Below are 21,503 nucleotides of genomic sequence, written 5' to 3' on the forward strand. Positions count from 1 at the left end.
GTACACAGATGAAAGACCATGGCTTCAGTCTTCGCACTTTGTTGTGGGAAATTTATGCTACTCAGACACGGAAGAGGCTAAGTATAGAATCTAAGGGGCAAGGACAGGCAGGAATGGAATATCGGGAAGATAAGCCAGTCTGGGTAATTCTCCAGTTATATTTTAATAATTAAACCATGAAACTAAGCAATTTGAGAAAAACTATGCTGAAGTAGTTTAGGGTTGAAAGGCGGTCTGTGAACATAAAAGAACAGGGAGATAGTTAAAAATCACTTAAGATGTTGCTCAGAACAGAGGCTAGGGAAATGGAGGGAATATAAAATACAGAGAAGGAATCACTCAAACTTGGCATGATACTTGGAAAGATGGTTTAAAAAAAGCATTTTAAGTAGAGATGGGAAGAGTGGAACAAAGCAAGATGCCCAAAAGTAGTTACCAGAGAAGTGAGATACTAATCCAGTGTGCAAATTCCATTTGGAAGCTACAACAGTACCATGATAATTTGAATGGGGCAAAGTGTACTTACAGTCTGCACAAATCAAACTAATACTAACATATGAATTAAGGGTAGGATAGATCCTTCAGTCTACTTTGCCATTTAATAAGATCATGGCTGATAGGATTATATCACCACATTCTCATCTACCCACAGTCATCTTTCACCTCATAATATGAGAAGGTGATAGAGACATAAGAGGAGGTTCAAAAACAAAAAAAAGGAGAGATTAGAATGTTGATACAGAATTGAAAAGTCCAAATTGGTTGGGTCTATTTTCCTTCAGAAAAAAATGCCAAGAGGAAAGCCAATAACAAAAATTTAGGTACCACAGAGTAACTATTGCAAACAGCAAATATATTTGAGAAGCTAGATGAGCAGGAGAAAAATAGAAGAATATGTTGACAAGGTAAAAATGAAATAACGAGACAGAAAAAGCATATGGAGTATAAACATTGGCAATAGACTGGTTTGGCCTAATGGCCCATTTTGCTGTTGTACACAACACAATATTGAAACTGTCATGCATAAATTCAGCTGTTATTTTATCTTTGAGATCATATCTATTTTATTAGAGAAACATTTCTATTTATCTGCATTTCATATGCAAGAATGCAGATCACTTTAAATTTAACACCAAAACTTACTGTTTTGACAACTCTGGAAAAACTTCCATAAGCTATGTAGGTGAAGTAGCAATTTCAACTGTCAACGTGAGATATGGACTAAATGTATTCAAACTCATGTCTACAATTTCCATAACATTTATTTCCACTTAAGAATTTTATTGGCACTTGCTGCTTCATCTACTATTTATAAATGCATTACCTTAATGTTCCAGTTGTTGCTGATCGTGGTTGTCTCCTACTTTTTAAGGCACGAAGTTTATCTCCCTGAGTCATATAATTTGCTGTTGCTGGGCTTCCATCTTCAGGATAATTATTCTTCCAAAGGAAAAAAAAATTAGGCATTGCGTTAAATTTTTACGAGTGATTTTAAAAACAAATTTTTCAATTTAAAGGAAGCTGCAGCTATATTTTTGAGACAGTGGCAATAATGATGGCCAGGAGGGGAGTAGAATTTGTGCTGGAGCATCCCTTTCAACAGCACTATAACACTTGTTTTTAAAAAAAAATCACACTTGCTGATCCATTGCAACATTGTCCAGAAATAATCAGGATTCTGGAATGTAGTTATGTTCCATTAATACAAAGGACTGAAATATGGAGCAGAAAGAAGAGACACATGGCAGGAAGAAAGAACTTAAAACACTGGTATTCCATTCAGACTCTCAGTTGTCATTCAATTAGATCATGGCTCTTGTATCTAAATTTTCATTTACCCATCTTTGCTTCAGATCCTTAGGTGTATTTATCTCACAGAAGTCTGGCCATATCAGGCTGGAAAATTACCCATTACCACACACTTCTGAAGAAGAAAAAATTACCAATTTTCATTATGCTTTGTGTGAACAAGTACATCATGAATTCTATCCCAAATTATATCGCTAGGTTTAAATTGTTATTGTGCTGGGCTCTCCCAGAAGAACTTCTTTGCTCACTGTACTAAAAAGCTTTTAATTATTTTAAAAACATTTTGCTCACTCCTCAAATTTCCTAACTCAACAGAATTAAAACCCAGTTTATTTAATCCACCTTCATCATTTAAAGAGAACATTTGCACATTCACTTGACTGTATTCTTTATATGGCTCAACTTGCCCTGATCACACAATACTGCTTCTCTGCCTAAACTCAAAATAACTTCAAGTTAAGGATGAAGTATCTCGTATGTTTCATTCTTGGAACTTAAATTGCATCTTAACCATATATCCTGGTTACATCCAGTTTCCTACCAGCCCAGATATTAAAATTTCATATTCAATCACGATCTGGATGAATCTGCACATTTATCAATGGCAAAACCAAATCCTTCCCAATTAGCAGCCTCATTAACAGAGGCATAGTTAGTAGAACGGCTGCTTCACAGCTCCCGTGACAAAGGCAAGTGGTAGAATCTGGGGGAATTGATGACAGTGTGGGGAAAATAAAATGGGATCAGTGTTAAGGGGTGCTTGATTGTTGGCCCAGAGTTGGTGCGCTGAAGGATCTGTTTCCATATGGTATGACTATGACTTTACATTGAGATGTTTCCCCTCATGGGGGAAAATCTAGAACTCAGGACCTTAATTTCAGAATAAGGAGTCATCTACTTAAGACTGAGATGAGGAAGGATTTCTTTTCTCAAAAGGTCAAGTACCTTTGGAGTTGTCTGACTCAAGCAATGGAGGTAGAATCACTGAATACATACAAGGTTGACAAAAGACAGATTTTTCATCTATAGGGAAGTCAAAAGGTAATGGGGAATGGAAAGGAATGTGTAGCCAAAACCAAGATTAAATCACACATTATCTTACTGAAGAGAGCAGGCTTGAGAGCCATTGCTGCCAATTTCTGTTTCTATTTCTTATGTTATGCTCTGAAACATATACTCCTCCCCTCAGGTCTTTCCTCCCATGAACTTGAAACCTCAAATGCTAGCTGATTGAAACCTTTCAATAATCTATGTTTGTCCTGACTTTGGAACCACTGCAATCCTTTTGGGACCTCCACATTCAACATTTGACTCCAATTAGCATTCATCCAAACGTTGTCACACAAATGTTAACTCAGCTCAAATTCTGCTCCACGCTTCCCATCCTGAATCATTCTTTTTTCGTCATTTGTTTTCATTATATCCAATTCAATACTTGGTTTGCAAATCCATTTCACACAATCTATGCAACAATCCCTATGGTCCTGTTCCTCCTCATCTTCCAATATTCCATATTCTTCTCACCAAATCCAAAGGCCTGCAGCGTTTTCTGCTTTCCTCTGTGGACCGCTCCCTAATCCAAGTTCCTCTGACACTCGTCAACTTCAAAGTACTTCAACCAAAGTAGGGATAGGAGTAGACCATCTGGCCCCTGAAGACTGCTCCATTCAATATGATTGTTACTGATCTGCCCCAGCCCTCAACTCCTCTTCTGTCCAGCTTCCCACAGCCTAGACTTCCCCAGTCTTTAAACAAATTCTCCTTTTTAAATACCTTCAGTGATTTGGCCTCCAGAGCCCTCTGCAAGAAGAAATTCCTATGCACCTCAGTATTAGATGACCAGTCCTTTATCTTGTTATAATGCCTCCTTGTTCAAGACACTGCTACTAGTGAAAATTGCTTAATCCTCCCAATCCTAATCCTAATCCTCCCCTCAGGATCTTTGATGTTTCAATAAGATTACCCCCTCATTCTTCTCAACTCCAAAGATGCCAAAGGTCTAATTGTTTATATAGCTCAAGAAAATAAAATCAAAGCTGCTTCTGTGCACTGTAAGGCTGGAAAAATCTGCAACATTAACAGCAGAGGTTCAAAATTAACAACAGCTCTTAAGCCCGACCCAACCGCAGCCTATCCAACCTTCAAAGACTTGATTTTTTTTTGATACCCAAGCTGAACCTCACACATAATCCAGTATTGTTGGAAGGTCAGGTTCAAATAAACTATTTTGGTCAGAACTAATGCAAACTTGCCTTACAGAACCATTTTAGTCTGTAGCACAATTAAAATGAACATGAAACCATTTTTTGTGCACTTACATTTTTTAAAAGAACACAATCTATCATACGTCACAGCTGCAGTGACATTCTATATTTATATCATATTGCTCAAATTTGCTCGTGATACATACTTGTTAACTTGTGGGTGGAAAACAAATTCAGTTCTTAAAATGCAAGCAGCTCTAGTACTTTAAAAAAATTACAAGGGTGCCACAAAACACTCATTACACTAAAAATACTAACCAAATGATGGAAACACCTTTATTAATATAGAATATTAAAAGGCTTGCACTCTGTTCATGCTCTATATGCTTCACTCTTACCAGTTCAGTATCAATATAGCTGCTGATTTATTAATAGCAAAAAAAAGATCTACTTGAAAAAATGAAGCACTTATTAAAAAGCTCTTCATAATGTTCAAAACCCACTCCTTCCATTTTTTTCACTAGGAAAGTCTGTAGCTGAGAAGGAAGGAGAGGAAAGTTGCAAGTTTTGTAAAAGAATAATCAGTGCAAATACATTGGTAACACTCTCCTATATTGCAGTTACTAAAGTGTACATGACTAAGGAACAGAAAAAGTACTGAGTATTACTTAAATGTACACTCAAAAATTGACTTTACATGGGAAAGTGGTAACAGCACTAAAGTTAGAGATGTACAAACAAGCAAAATTAATTTGGTAAGAATCTGTGTTTATTAAATACTATTCACACACTCTGCCAGCAAGTACAAGCTGAAACCATAACTTACTCACCATGGCTGCTCAGAACCAGCGTTGGAAGGACAAGACAAAAAAAGGTACTGGCTGCAGAACACAAATACTTACACATACCTTGCAAAGGAAAATACAAGTTCTCCAAAGGTTGTGTTCTAATAAACCTGTTAGAGATGCGAATCTAGTTTAACCGTGGCATAATTTTCCAAATATTAAAAATAACGCTGCTTCAACCTTTTAAAACAAAAACTACTGTATGAAGATTACTGAACCCAGCACATCCAAATCACAACTGGTGCCGCAGACCAGAAACCAACAACACTAAAATTCTATTCTGAACTTTGTAATTAAATAGAGACTTTTGTACAAAGATGTGCCACGGTGTTCCAGAATACCAATATTAAATAAAATTGGTCATCAAGCTGCACAAGGAGATATTAGGGCATTTGACCCAAATCTTAAGAAACATCTTAGAGGAAAGAAAGATGGAGAGATGCAAAATTCAGGGAATTCTAGAGTAAGCCAAAGTGATCCACTGCTAGCATAACTAAATCGAGAATATTCACACGTGCAGACAAAGCAAGTAAAGATGCAAGGGAACTACAGATGCAAAGCAGGGCAAAATCATGGAAGGAAACGGAAACATGAAAATTTTGAAGGCACTGCTTAACCACAGAGTTAACCATGAGTCTGCATGATTTTGGGTGAGAGTTTGTGGAATGATGAAAGCTGACCAGAAGAATATTGAAATAATCAAGTCCAGAGATAACAAAGCATGAATAAGGTTTTCAGCAGATTAGCCGAGGTCGGATGGAGTCAATTTTTGAGGTGGAAATGGCATGTCACAATAAAAGTTCAATTTATTACATGCACAACTTGAAGGGAACTATGCTCCACAACTTATTTATTGAATTTTCAACAAATGTACCATATAAAAGTCACATGTGAAATTCTGCATGCTATTCTGCAAAACTCCTTTCACATAATGGGTCAACATTCCTATCACCTTTTTGACTTGTACCTCTATGTTAGCCTATAATGCTTTGATCAAATGGATTTTTTTGCAATAGTTCCTGGTTTCTTACCAGGAAGAAAATATCTATCCCCCATTGGTTTGCCCACTCAACTCAAGTCTACATCCCTGCATAATTTTCTGCTCATTAACACAACTTAGTTGTTTCATAACTTGGTGTCATCTACAAATTTGTTTATACAAATCTTTGCAACTGGAAGGGCACAAAAGAAGAGATAACACTGAACTTGTACAAGGGCTTGATTGGATTTGAAGACTTTCAAAAACCGTACACAAATATAAGTAAATTTGATGCAGAATAAATACCACCTATTCAGTTTATCAGTCTGTACCAGCTATTTTCTCTTTGCATTACTAGGAATGAGGGGTTTATTTTGAAAGATTTGACAAGCCAGATGTTTTTTATTTTTATTTTATTTTATTTACAGCATGGTAACAGGCCCTTCCGGCCCATCTCCTAATCTCTTTCTTAAGTTCCTTCCTTTTAGCCTTGTACTCCTCCAGACCTCTAACATTACCTAGCTCTCTGTACCTTTTGTATGCTTTTCTTTTCCTTTTGACTAGATTTATTATAGCCTTCGTACACCACGGTTCCTGTAACCTGTCATGACTCCCCTGTCTCATCGGAACATGTCTATGCAGAGCTCCACACAAATATCCCCTGAATATTTGCCACATATCTTCCGTACTTTTCCCAGAGAACATCTGTTCCCAATTTAATCTTCCAATTTCCTGCCTGAGAGCCTCATAATTCCCTTTACTCCAAGTAAACACCTTTCTAGCCTGTCTGTTCCTATCCCTCTCCAGTGCTAACGTAAAGGAGGTAGAATTATGATCACTATCACCAAAATGTTCACCCACTGAGAGATCTGACATCTGACCAGGTTCATTACCCAATATCAAATCAAGCACAGCCTCTCCTCTTGTAGGTCTATCTACATATGGTGTCAAGAACCCTTCCTGAACACACCTAACAAACTCCACCCCATCTAAACCCCTCACTGTCTGGAGATGCCAATCGATGTTTGGGAAATTAAAATCCCTCATCACCACAACTGTTATTCTCACACCTTTCTAGGATCTGCTTCCCTATCTGCTCTTCAATAACCCTGTCACTATTGGGCGGCCTATAAAAAACACCCAGCACCGTTATCGACCCCTTCCTGTTCCTAACCTCCACCCACAGAGTCTCTGGAGACAATCCCTCCACAACGTCCACTTTTTCCACAGCCGTGACACTCCCCCACCTCTCTTGCCTCCCCAACCCCCCGTCCTTCTTGAAACATCTAAAACCCGGCACTTGAATCAACCATTCCAGCCCGGGAGCCATCCAAGTCTCCGTAATGGCCACCAAATCATAGCTCCAAGTATCGATCCAAGCTCTAAGCTCATCCACCTTGTTCACAACACTCCTTGCATTAAAATAGACATATCTCAAGCCTATCTGAACACGTCCCTTCTCTATCACCTGCCTATGGTACTTACTCCTAGCCTCCTCTATTTGAAAGCCAAACACCTCTTCCCCAGTCTCTCCAGTACGGATCCCACCCCCCAACAATTCTAGTTTAAAACTCTCCCCAGTAGCCTTAGCAAACCTCCCCGCTGGTATTATCCCTTTGATTTTATAAAGAATCTTAATACACTTTCTCCAATTATAAAACCACACATTTTAAATGTGGTGTAAGCAAGGTTTAACTCAAATGCAGCATGTCAATTTTAGAAATACAAATCTAGAGCTTTAATATTAAAAAAAATTACATTAAACTGGAAAGTTGCTTTAACAGACATTTGCACACTGATCCTTTTGTTCACCTGCATCACGTAGGGGGAAGAGGGAGATATTAGGGAGGCGACTTTCACAGGGTTGAAGGCAGGGTCAGAGTAGGGTTGCTGTTTGGTGTGAGGGAGGAGTAGCTAGTGAGGTGGCAAGGCATGGAGAAGTATTTCAAACAATTGTCCCAGGAATTGTCCAGGGATGTCCGACATTGAGTATTCCATGGTCTCCAGGAATATTCAGGATTAGGTATCCCTGGACACTGTGATCCACATTCTTCTATGATGCTCCAAAAATTATTGCTGAATGGAAGAATTCTATCACCACATGTATCCCACAGCAAGGCTGATTCACAACAGGAAATGTTTAGTCAAGTACCCCAACTGGCACGATTTGACATGAAAATGGTTGCTCAATTTTTTCCCGTTAAATAAATTTTTCAAAATCACTTAGAACTGAAAATGGAAAGTGCCACAGTTTTAAATTTTGGTGTCTTGTCAGCTACCTTGAAGTCTGCCACATTTCCCCTGACCACAGAAAATAACTTGCATGTTAGTTTACATGTAAATTGAGGAAAAGAGAAGAAATAAGTCTGGCATTTTAAAAAACATGTTTTGTATCTCTTCCAAGATGTGGCAATGAGGTAGTTTGAAGCATAGCCACTACTACAATTTAGAATGTGCAGCAACCAATTCTCAGAAACAGCAACATGAAAACGACCAGATAATTTTCTTTACATAAGTGGCATTAGCCAGGATACTAGTGATAATTTCTCTGCTCTTCTTCAAAATAATCCCTTGGTTTTTTTTTTAAGTCTACAAAGAGAACAGATGAGACCTCAATTTAATGTCTCACTGGACATCTCCAATACTGCAGTACTCACTCGCTCAAAAATTAAAAAGTGCAGATCTACATCTTGGTGTTCAAATTTTTGAAATGGGTCTTAAACATGAAACTTAGATATGAGAGTGCTACCAAATGAATTACTGTTTATCCAAGAACCATACATCTGTGTGTAAACATTTCTAAGGAATGTTCCAAGCTAAAGGTCTAGAGTCCCTAACTTCTTGCCAATGAAAAAGTAGACTGGAAATTGTCAAGGCTTTGGTTATGATACGAATATCCTTACCTCCACAGCCTTATCTACAGAATACATTCTCATGTTTCCACCAAGAGAGAGACCATCAATGCCAGAAATGATCCGGGTTAATCCAGTGCACTCTTTATCCAGAGCCCGTCGTTTTTTCAAAGACCTGTAAATATCACCTTCAAGCCACATATGACCTTGTTTCCTGCAGACAAATCACAGCAGTCAAAATTGTTTCCCATTACTTTTCAAACCTTTATGGCCAAACAAGCTGAAAAGAAAAAAAACTTCATGATACAATTTAAGTGCTGCTGAACCAAAGTTACAACGGTTGAACTAAAATGGGCACAAACTACAACCTAATTCTCACATGCATGCAATGATTCCCTGTGGATTTTGTCAGTCAGAAGTTCAGAAGCTAAAACTTTCAGCACTTACATGGTGCATACCCATCTAAAAAGGGAATTTGAAGTCCAGTTGAAAACAAAAAAGGTAAAAGTTATTTCTAAAGTATTAAAAATTTAATCCCTACAGCATTTTTGAACTGTACCTTTTAAAAAGTGCTAATTTTTGTATAAGCAGAATAGAATGCTAAAAGACTTATCAAAAACTTGACCGGCAGTTGCAGCTGCCTAAATCACATGCTAGTTGATTACTAATCTGCATCCTCAGAAACAAGGCTCAAAAATGATATTCACTGTTGCTGAAAGTCAGAACAGCAGCTTGGTTCAACAGTATTTTGGCCTCCATTCATAGCCAAATAGGTAATTACAGAAATATCAAAACATATGCAATATCAAATAAGTAAAAATTATGAACACTTTATTCTAAAATTCGCAGCCAATGATTTGGAATAGATTTGTAAACACAGCTCTCAAGGTATCAGTATCAGACACCAAAATTAGTATTAAAATTGCTTGTTTAGGCCAAGAGATTTCAAGTCAAACTTTAGTACATTCAAATATTTGGATACACTCTGAAGAGTTTTCATTTGGTTCCTTTATACAGATGGGAAGATAGACAACCTACAAGAAATAATGCTTCAATTGCAATACCATTCAATGGTATTGAGCATAATACCTTGTATTATAGATATTTCCTAGTGAAATACAGCATTCCCAAAAGGGAACTTTTCACATCTTGCTTGTACATTGAACAAAGTAATTTGAGTAAAGCCCAAACAGGGATTAATCAATACTTCCAAATAAATGTTCCAAATAATTTTAAAATTACAATTTCCACAGTGGAAAGTATCAGAGGTGTGTGTATGTGTGTGCTGGGGAAAGGTGATTAGTGGTTGTTCAAGGTTTCAGTGTGAATTAAAATGCTGCCACAATCTCAAAATCCTCTGTTAATGTGGCACCTCATACACCTTATTCCACTAGCTCCAGCATGACATGCAGCAACACAATCAACATTCTGAAAATGGAAATTATCATTGACAGCACAATTGAAAAGCTGATTTATACTTATTTTGAATTAGCAAAAGGCTCAACAGCAAAATTTTGTTATAACCACCTCATGCTTCACTCAAAATACAATGGGATAATTCTAGTGCTCCCTCAAAAATCTCCCATTAGCTTTCTTACTTAAAAAAAGCATTTCACTAAACACTGAGATGAGCTTCTAAATCAGAATTAGGTTGTTAGGTGGTTAATTCCTAAAGGAACCGATTAGTGATTTTCATGTAAGAGAGAGAGACAGTGAAGTAGATTGAACTGATCACATCCACCTCTCCTCAAACCACCAAAACAAAAGTCCCATGCAAAAATCCAATCTGATCTCAGCAAGTCACTATGAACCAGGGGGCTTAAACTGCAGTTTAATCAAATTACTCGATGCAATCACCAAGACATCATCTGATATTCTAGAATACCACACTGAGGTAATTTTAAAAGATTCAGCTACCATACAATGGTGGCACTCATCCTTATTTTTCTTTAGCACCCTTGGTAAGAGCATATGATGAGCCAAAAAGCCTTTTAAACAGGATAGCTACCAAGCTTCACAGTGAACACTAACCCTTATGCAAATAATATTCTTTCTATCCCAATCCACAAAATGACAGCCTATAACGAACAAATACTTATTATGTTGAATCCTTTGTTGTGGCAATTATGACTATAAAAAAAAGATAATGACCATGAGAGAGAATAAACTGCAGGGCTACAACAAAAAGAGGGCAGGGGTTGGAACTACTGGGAGATGGCATGCACCAGACAGGATTAAAAGCTTCCTTCTGTACTGTAATAAGTATTACTGCTTGAGAATTAAATAAAGTTGCAACACACATCAATGATGAGAACCCGGTGATATCCCCTGATAAGAGATTGGAATTTCTTCAGAATCCAACTGCAATATTTTGCATTACAGCACAAGAAATGGAAGATTGAAATAGAACAGGTATAGCATCAAAGCAATAGACATTGGTTCCCAAAGTGTTTTTTTTTAAAACAACTTTTTTTGAGCTTTGTTCCATTTAAAATAGAGATTAGTACAGAAATTAATGCAGAACTACCCACATTCCACACATTTCTGAGCAGGAAGAGTAGAACCTGCATAGAACGGACTCTGCCAATTGAAGCGAGCACATTACACTGCAAGGTGCATGCAGTCTGGGTACCCTTCCACTAAATGAATTAACCAGGTGTACAGGAACCTTGTAATGAGTATTGCACCAATTACAAGGTCAAATACTGTACAAGCTTATTCTTTTGTAAACAATAATCAATACCAATTAATACATACTAATGACATTTTAGTGCATACAGGTATTCATTCAGGACATTGACAGCATTACAGTAGAATTAATATTTTAAACTTGATTTACTATGCAATCTTTATTTTTATTCCTTTAATTAAACTCTGCAGCATTTAGGAGACTTGGATGATTACATCATCTGCTTGTGGAAACTGCAGTCAGCAGGCTCGCAGTAACCCTCAAACTTCGGAATGTTGTGCTCTTCGTAATCTGGAACTGCATTTCTCAGATCCCTGTTGCATTCTTCCATAATGGTGGTTATCTGCCAAACTGGTAGAGTCTGTTGGAAGAGAACTTGGAAATAAGTTACCTTTAGACCTTTTATATGCATTGAATGGATCTTCAATGGTTTAACCTTTGTGATATTGCTCTTTTTAAATGGGAGGATTAGTTGAACGATTTGAGTTTTATTTTGTTTTCAGTCTCTGCTTTAATTATAATGACATTACTCTTTAAATGGAGAAGTTTTATCTGTATGGAGGGTTTTTTTTGCTTTTAATCACTGTTCTAAGTATGAGAAAACAGTTAGTTCACAGGATACCTATTTAACATTTATTCAAATCTTGTACATTTAACATATGCCAAAAGATGGTAAAACAGCAAGACTTTGTTTGCAAGATAATATTATTTAACCTTACTCTTTATTGCGTCCAGGTAGAGCACTTCCATTTCTGGGAACTCCGGATATTGTGGTATGTTAACTCTTAAAACCATTTAATTACATCACTAGAATTTTCTGAAGAAGTAATTCCATGTCAAATAAAAATGTTGAAAAAAAGTTATAGAATCAAATCAGATTTCTCACCAATACACACATTTTCAGTCTTGGGGGAAAATATACCAAATGAACATATGTAGGTGGTGAAATGAGAAATTATTTCTTTTCGCTGGGTAGTTCAGGACCAGTCTTAAAAATTAGAGTGAGACTTTTGGGAGTGAAAGTGCCTACTATGCACATAGGGAGGTAAAAGTTTGGAGTGCAGTTTTGCCCACAGCAATTAATGCTTGTTCAAACATTAAATTTCACATCTGCAATTGGTAAGATTTTTCTAACCAAAAAGGTAAAAAAAAAGACAAAACAAAATGGCACGTGTATGGAATTAGATCACAGATCAGGCGTGATCGCACCAAAACTGGCTCTATTTCTTTCTTCCATTATTCCCCTGTTCCCTTTCCTTCTTCAAAAAGCTTTCAGACAAGCAGAGGTATTTTTGTTATCAGCTTGTTCTCTTACTTCTCCCACTTCTTTCCTCATCCCCACTTCTTTCTTTGATGTCCACATTCATGTACTTTAAGATAAAAGGAAATACAGATGGCATAAGGAAAATTGTTGAGGAAAAGGGGAGAAACCGATTTATAACTACCAAGAAAATAAGCAACCTCCTTCATTGATCTAGCTCTGACACAAGCAAAACAAGGCAGAGTGTTTTTAAGCATTATTAACCTAAAAGATATTTGGTGGTATGAAACTGCTTAAGTGTTTAAAGCTCCACCACCTCAATCAAAGGAAATACCTAAAAAGTATGCAGACAAGGATCAATTATAGCTATTACATAAAACAAGGATTACAATAATTTCTCAACTGACAGGCTACCTTTATCTTCCCCATCCTTCAGCTCATGGCAGAGTTCCACCCAATGTCTCTAGCACTAATTCCTTTTAATTACAATTGTGTTATAAAGCAGACTGCACAAAACACTTATGTGGAGCTTTTTGGGAGAACAATAACTGCAGCAATAATTAGTAGGGATGTTGGACTGGTTTCAAAATCTGAACAGCTTTAGCATCAGCGCAAGAGGAGGCACATTTTGAAGGTAAAATGAGAAAAGCTTTGAGGGGGCTTCATAAATAGGTAGGGCACAATCTTAAGCAAATAAAAGCCTGAATGCAATGGAACATACAAGAGATGAAAACTGCAGTCAATTCACATTGGAACAAATCCCTTTAAGATGGTCTCCTCCACTGTGGTAGTTACAGATCATATCCCAAGAAATTATGTTATTGATGTTAGAGAAAAAGACAAATTTTGCCAATTTAGTAATTGATGAGAATAGTTTTACCATCTTTTCCTTACTGTTCAACTATGCAGAAGTAATGTGTAAAAGACCAGAACGAAAATGAATGTCTATTCAATTTAAGGCAAGTTCTCAGCAATTCAAATGAACATGTAAACATGCACTATATACCAGATTCTTCTTAAACAGTTGTAGCAAAAACTGATCAGAATGCATGCAACTCCTAATTCAACAAGCCACAGTCAACCATTAAACACACACAAAACAAAGTCATCTCCACTAACAAAAATAAAATTCAACTCCAGGTTCACTATCCCAGTCCAGATGCAGGTCATGCATAAATGCCAATCAAAAAGCATTTAACGAAAGTATCAAAAATAAAAAAAACCATACAGACTTCTTGTATTGTGTTTGTCTTTCAAAATACAAGAACACAGTTTGAAGAGTTCAACATCAAAAAGCAATAAAAGTAATTAATTTTACAAGTACATGGCAAAGTTCAAAATTCTCCATAAACTCACACCAATAAAAATGTGTTAACTAATGCCAAATGAGAAACTACTTCCAAGTTCTTTCCGATCAAATTTACCACCAGTACAACAGCCAAAGTTCTTAAAATGACAGATCAAACATTTCCCATGAACTGAGATTAATCATCAAGTTTCCATCTTATAGATGTGTACTCCATGTTTTGGACTTCACAAGAAAATGCAACCTGTTGACTGCAACTCTCACACTCAAAAAAGTCACCAAAACGGTAGCTGAAGACAAAAAAAGGTAAGGTGACAGCATCATGTAATTTCATGACATCAATTCTGGTCTAATGAACAATTAAGGGAATACAGCAATTTAGACAGTTAATTTCAAAATTAATAGGATAATTTACCTTCATGCTTTAAATACATTGGTGCAGTTCCTTAACAAACAACTTCATTTTCAGTATTTAAGTATTAAGTTTAAAGATAGAATAAAAGATGGGAATGTTAACAAAGAAAAACTTCACACAAGCTAAATACACATGCATCTCTGCCATTGTCTTAAAAAGGTAGAAAGTGTGGAACAAAGTTCAAGGAATCAGATAGTACCTTAAAAAAAAGGTCATAGCTGATCAGTTTTCTTTGGGACTCCCACAAATATCAACAACCCTCCAGATTTCAGTGGCACTGCACAGCCCAAGGGGAACATACTGCAAAGTGCATGACTTCTGTCAATATTAGAATATCTGGTGTCATTAACCATCTACTTCAAAATGGATCCTTTCTTAAAGCCATATACTCATTTCCCATTTCTCACTATGAGCAAAAACAAATTTGTATTATCGTTGTTGCAATAACAAAATCTTCATCACTGTTTTCCACAACCCAACATTACAAACAAAAACTTTCCTGGAGACTTTGCATTCCATAAGATGTTCCATTTTAGCAATGTGCAGTTTTAATAAAAGATAGCTAATACTCAAAATTACAATAGAGAAAGAGATACAATCCAACACAAAGATAAGGTCACTGTATTTGTGTAGGAAGAAAAGACAGCCATGTTATAAACAGAGCTACAAGGCTCTCATTATCATATCAAATGGAAAGGAGCCCACGACTTCATGTCACAATCTTTTAAACAGTCTATTAAAATGATATCCCCAAGTGCCAGGGCATCAACAGACATCCGGTATTTTTATTCATTACAAAGGGTAGCACGCTAGCTCAACAGTAAGACTGTTGTTTCACAGCTCCAGGGACCTGGGTTCGATCTTGACCTCAGACATTGAATTGCCTGAAGTTTGTACATTCTCTCCATGACCACTTAGGTTTCTGCCAGATGCCCTGGTTTCCTCCACCTCCCAAAGATAAGCCTAAAGGTTAAATGGCTGCCGCAAATGATCCTCTAGTGTAGTTAAGAGTCAAAAAAAAAATCAAAGGGGAGTTGATGGGCATCAGAGAAATCAAACTGCAGGGAAATAAGGACAGAAAAAGGACTGATGGAATTGCTTTGCTGGACCTGGAAAGGAGCCCAAACAGCTTTGTAATAAGCAAAAAGAAAGTGAAGTCCCACAATTCTTTTACACTTACAGGAACAGAGGGACCTAGGAGTACATTTGCATAACAAGCAGCATCACAGGTAGACAGGGTGGTGAAAAGGCATTTAGCACGCTGGCCATCAGTCAGGGCACTCTGAGTATAGGAGTCGGGACATTACGTTGCAGTTTTACAAGTCATTGGCGAGGCCACACTTGGAGAACTGTGTACAGTTTTGGTCATCTTGTTATAGGAAAGATGTAGTTAAACTGGAAAGAGTCCAGAAAAGATTTATGAGGACGTTGCTAGGACTAGAGGGCCTGAGTTATAAGGAGAGATTGGCCAGGCTAGGTCTTTATTCCTTGGAATGTAGGAGAATGAGGGGCAACCTTTTAGAAATGTTTAAAATTATGAGAAGCATAGATAAGGTGGATGGCAACAGTTTTTTTCCACCCAGGTTAGGGGAGTCCAAAAAACTTGGGGGCATAGATTTGGGGGGGTGAAAGGGGAAAAATTTAAAAAGGGACCTGAGGGGCAACTTTTTCCACACAGAGAGTGGGAAGTATATGAAACAAGAGGTTGTGGTTGAGGCAGATACAATAGTACAATTCCAGAAGCACTTGGATCGGTACATGCAGGTGTAGGGCTTAGAGGGATAAAAGGGCCAAATGCAGGAAATTGGGACTAACTGGGTGGGCACAGTGGTCGGCATGGACTTGTTGGGCTGAAGGGCCTGTATCCGTGCTATATTACTCTCTGACTAGCTACATTTATACCAAGTTCACAATCAATGAATTAAACTCATATTATACAGCTGTTGGCAAGCAAGCTCATTGAGCTTACTTCATGATATACTGCTGCACCGTTAGTCTATGGTCTGGTTGTCTTACAAGAGATTCAGAAAGGGTCATGTAATCTTAATGTCATGATCAAGAATCAAGATTCACCAGGCTTAAAAGTCTAAGCAACAATGTTGCACAAATAATTACCAAGGTAATTCAGGACTAGGGTTTAGTTCAAGTCACTGTGTTTGGATTTCCATTGTTTCCATTTAGTATTAGGAACCATGATTCATAACAATGCAAACTGACAAAATCCACAATGGGTATCAAATATGGGAGGAATGAAATTGACACTTAAATAGATAAAATATTGGCCTGAATCTTCTCGCAACTATGCTCCCTCCTTCCCAACCACAAAACCTCCTCTCAACTGAGTGTGCCCCATCCCAAGCTCCCTCCAGGAACCCACTCAAATCTGGATTAACACGGCCCATTGCAGCAGAAAGACTTTCAAACATTACAAGCAAGCCCATACACAGTTACTTTGACAGCAAGCTAAGCCACACTCCTTCAGCTTACCAGCTGCCAGGAGTGCCAAAAAGATTAAATCATAGTCATTCAAAAACATCCCAAAATTAAAAAACTATAAATGAAACAACTCTCAGATATGAAATTTCAACTGTGTCACTTCCCACAAATGCTGCCTGACCTGCTGAGTTTTTCCAGCATTTTCTGTTTGATTGGATTAGAACTTCATCTCCCACACCTGGCATTTTGTCCATCATTACATGACAGAGTTCATTTTACTTCTGCTCCTCATAAATTAGGCAGGGCCATTTTAAGAAGCAAAAGGGAATGTCCGTTATAGGCTGGAGACCAAGAGAAACTGAATGAGTGATTCAGTTGGATTTTTAAGTTAAAGATTTTTTATATTGAAAACAAAAATGATAATTTCAGTTATTGCATGATAGTTCACCTTCCCCACTCAAAATATATCTGGCATTCATCTTTTTGCACTAGAAAAAAATACTTAGTGCCACCAACTTTTAATCCCTGAACACTTACAAATAGAAAAATGTTCCAAGTCTATAGCCAAATGCATCAAAAGATCTGAAGCTCTTGAATAGCAATCTTGAATATACCTTAATGATTGCACAAAAGATTGCAGGCATCATGCACTGGATGAACCAAAGTTCCTGCTTTAAAAGGAAGCTGCGCAGTGCAAGTCAGCTGTTTCAATATCATACAAACCATGTTTTAAGAGTTAGAACATATCTGCACAAGAATAATATGAAATAATAGCTTCCAAACAATCCAAAGGTTTTCAAAATATGAAAATTATTACACTAAATCAACACAAAGCCAAAAATTTATACCCGAAGTTGCAATAATTCATCCTTTAAAATAGCTCAAATTTTTAGCAAACACAGCAAACTTTAACACTTTTCTTTGGCTCCATTAGGTACAAGACTATTTGCTTTATCACTATGTACAACAATGCCTTCTGCTGTGCTATATGAAATATTTTATTACAAAATAAACTTGTCACTTACTCCTCCAAGAAGTGCTGCTGTGGACCAATTATAGACCCTGGCCGGCATATTCTAATCCATCCGATGGCTTCTGCTGCAGTGAATCTGTAGTGTTTCATTATGTAACAGGCTATTAAAGTGCCCGTTCTTCCTAAACCAGCTGAAATGAAGGAAGATTTGTTACATATTTACATAATTACGTCAGCTTTAAATTTCCAATAAATAATTTAACATACTAAATTTGATCATGATCTAGACTTAATTCATCTTTGTGAAATTTTTATCTTATGAATTAAGATGATTTGGCCACATAACACAGCAACATGTTTGAACCATTACTAAATTGATAGGATAATTTTGGCAACATTTGTTAAATATGTCTTATGGGAATGGGAAGGAACGCATGATCAAGATTAGAGAGCAATTTGGAAAATTACTTGGACCCACAATAGTTTGACAGTTTAGTAAAGCACCTTTTGGAACTAATCTATATGTACTTCCAAGTGAATGGGAAGTGCACTTCCACCATCTGAATAAGGTACATCTTATCCATTTTACTCATGTTAATAATGCACAATTTTAATACCCATTATACACTGAAAAGTTCCAACAATTTTTGATAAAAAGGAGCCAAAAAGTTCAATCATAAAATATTAAAGTTTAATTTGAATTGAAGATTGTATTTGTTGTTCAGTTTTAGTGTTGTGTACGATGCTTCAGACCTTGCGTGAATGCAAAATAAATGCCTGCAACTTCCACAGACTGATACAGCCACATTTCACAAAGTTCTGTAAACCACACTGACATTAATCATAGGATAAATGTTGACCTGGACATGGGGAAATTGCTCATGATCTTCTTTACACTGCATTCTAGCAATATTTAAATGCTCTTGAAAAAGGTGATATTTGCAGGGTCTTAATTTAAAAAGCCATCAGAATGCTATCCACTCAAACTGCACAACACTCCCTCAGCATCAATCTCGATTACATGATTAAAACTCAGGTGACTCGGGAGAGCAGTGCCACTGAGGTAAGCTTCACAACAAACTAGTTCAAGTAGACACATGCCTGTTTTGAATTATTAAGGTGGCTAACTACTCCTGCAATTTGCAACAGCTGAATAGTTAGAACATAGAACACTACAGACCCTTCAGCCCTCAATGTTGTGCCGACATTTTATCCTGCTCCAAGATCTATCTAACTCTTCCCTCCCACATAGCCCTCTATTTTTCTATCATTCATGTGTCTATCCAAGAGTCTCTTAAATGTCCCTAATGTACCTGCCCCCACAACCTCTGCCAGTGTGTTCCACGCACCCACTACTCAGTGTAAAAAAAAAACTTACCCCTGACATCCCCCTTATACCTTCCTCCAATCACCTTAAAATTATGTCTCCTCGTGTTAGCCATTGTCACCCTGGGAAAATGTCTGACGGTCCACTCAATCTATGCCTCTTATCATCTTGGACACCTCTATCAAGTCACCTCTCATCCTCCTTCTCTCCAAAGAGAAAAGCCCAAGCTCACTCAACCCATCCTCATGCTCTCCAATCCAGGCAACATCCTGGTAAATCTCCTCTGCACCCTCTCTAAAGCTTCCACATCCTTTCTATAATGAGGCGACCAGAACTGAACACAATACACCAAGTGTGGTCTGACCAGAGTTCTATAGAGCTGCATCATCACTTCGTGGCTCTTGAACTCAACCCCAACTAATGAAGGCCAACACTCCATACGCCTTCTTAACAACCCTATCAACCTGATGGCAACCTTAAGAGATCTATGGACGTGGACCGCAAGATCCCTCTGTTCCTCCACACTGCTAAGCATTTTGCCATTAACCTTGTATTCTGCCTTCAAATTCGATCTTGATGGAGTTCAACCCGGATAAGTGTATCACTTCACACTTATCCAGGTTGAACTCCATGTGCCACTTCTCAGCCCATCTCTGCATTCTATCAATATCCTGTTGTAATCTACAGGAACCTTCTACACTATCCACAACACCACCAACCTTTGTATCATCAGCAAACTTACTAACCCACCCTTCCACATCCTCATCCAAGTCATTTATAAAAATCACAGAGCAAGGGTCCCAGAACAGATCCCTGCGGAACACCACTGGTCACTGACCTCCAGGCAGAATTTGCTCCATTTACCACCACCCTCTGTCTTCTATGAGCGAGGCAATTTTGAATCCACACAGCCAAGTTTCCCTGGATCCCGTGCCTCCTGACTTTCTGAATATGCCTTCCATGAGGACCTTATCAAACGCCTTACTAAAATCCATGTACACCACATCCACTGCTCTACCTTCATCAATGTGCTTTGTCACATCCTCAGAATTCAAATCAGCTCGTGAGGGCACAACCTGCTCCTCACAAAGCCATGCTGACTGTCCCTAATCAGCCTATGCTTCTCTAAATGCCCATAAATCTTGTCTCTAAGAATCTTCTCCAGTAATTTGCCCACCACTGAAGTAAGACTCACTGGCCTGTAATTCCAGGGTTATCCCTACTCCCTTTCTTAAACAAAGGAACAACATTTGCCACCCTCCAATCATCGGCACTACTCCTGTGGAGTGAGGACGCAAAGATCATCACCAAAGGCGCAGCAATCTCTTCCCTAGCTTCCTGTAATAACCTTGGATATATCCCATCTGGCCCCGGTGACTTATCTATCCTAATGTCTTTCAATAGTTCCAGCACATCCTCTTTCCTCACATCGACATGCCCTAGCATATCAGTCTGTCGTATGCCATCCTTACAAACGTCAAGCTCTCTCTCTCTCTCTCTCTCTCTCTCTCTCTCTCTCTCTCTCTCTGGTGAATACTGAAGCAAAGTATTCATTAAGGACCTCCCCGACCTCTTCAGGCTCCAGGCACAGGTTTCCTCTTTTATCCCTGATCAATCCAACCCTCACTCTAGTCATCCTCTTATTCTTCACATACGTGTAGAATGCCTTGGGGTTTTCCTTGATCCGACTCATCAAGGACTTCTCATGGCCCCTTCTAGCTCTTCTATATCATTCCATGCCTTGCCTATACAAGCGCCCATCTAAATGTCTCCTAAGTGTAGTGACTGTATCTGATTCCACCACCTCCTCTAGCAGCAAGTTCCAACTATCAATCACTCTCTATGTAAATAAACATTCCCTACAAATCCCTTTTAAAACTCCTTCCTCTCACCTTATACTATGCCCTCTTGTTTTTGATATCACCATCATGAGGAAATGATTCTGACCACCTGCCCTATCCAAGGCTCTTACAATTTTATACATCTATAATTGGGTTATGGCTCAGCCTCCTTTGCTCCAGGGAATCCAAAACCAGCCTATCCAATCTCTCCCCATAACTACTTCTCTCATCCAGGCAACATCCTGGTGAATCCTTCTTATAGTGTAGCAACCAGAACTGCTCACTATACTCCAAGTGTCAGATCAACTACACACAATACTTCAGTTGTTAGGTTTATCCTATTATGACCTGATTAACATAAATGCCAAGACCACACCAAGTTCAAATCACTGGTTACTAGCCATGGGCATGAATGAGTAGCCAACAATTAGTTTGCACATTTGAACACTTTACACAAAGAGAAGTGCAGAATACCTTGTATTCACTGAAAGAGCAGAGTCAACAAGGTTTTGGAACACCTGAGGGCAGAATGGATCTGCAAAGATGAAGATGGGTAAGGAGGAAAT

General features: G+C 38.0%; 1 protein-coding gene across 1 annotated transcript in view; it reads right to left on the reverse strand.

The window, feature by feature from the left end:
- The window catches only part of cdc14ab (cell division cycle 14Ab), an 84,874-nt gene that overhangs the window by 22,619 nt on the left and 40,752 nt on the right, over positions 1–21,503 (reverse strand). Inside the window, 3 exon segments of the mRNA XM_052012418.1 lie at positions 1,325–1,440; positions 8,741–8,903; positions 17,822–17,960. Of these exon segments, the coding sequence (XP_051868378.1) occupies positions 1,325–1,440; positions 8,741–8,903; positions 17,822–17,960 (418 nt within the window).

The sequence above is a fragment of the Pristis pectinata genome, chromosome 3, assembly GCF_009764475.1.
Source record: "Pristis pectinata isolate sPriPec2 chromosome 3, sPriPec2.1.pri, whole genome shotgun sequence".
Lineage (NCBI taxonomy): Eukaryota > Metazoa > Chordata > Chondrichthyes > Rhinopristiformes > Pristidae > Pristis > Pristis pectinata.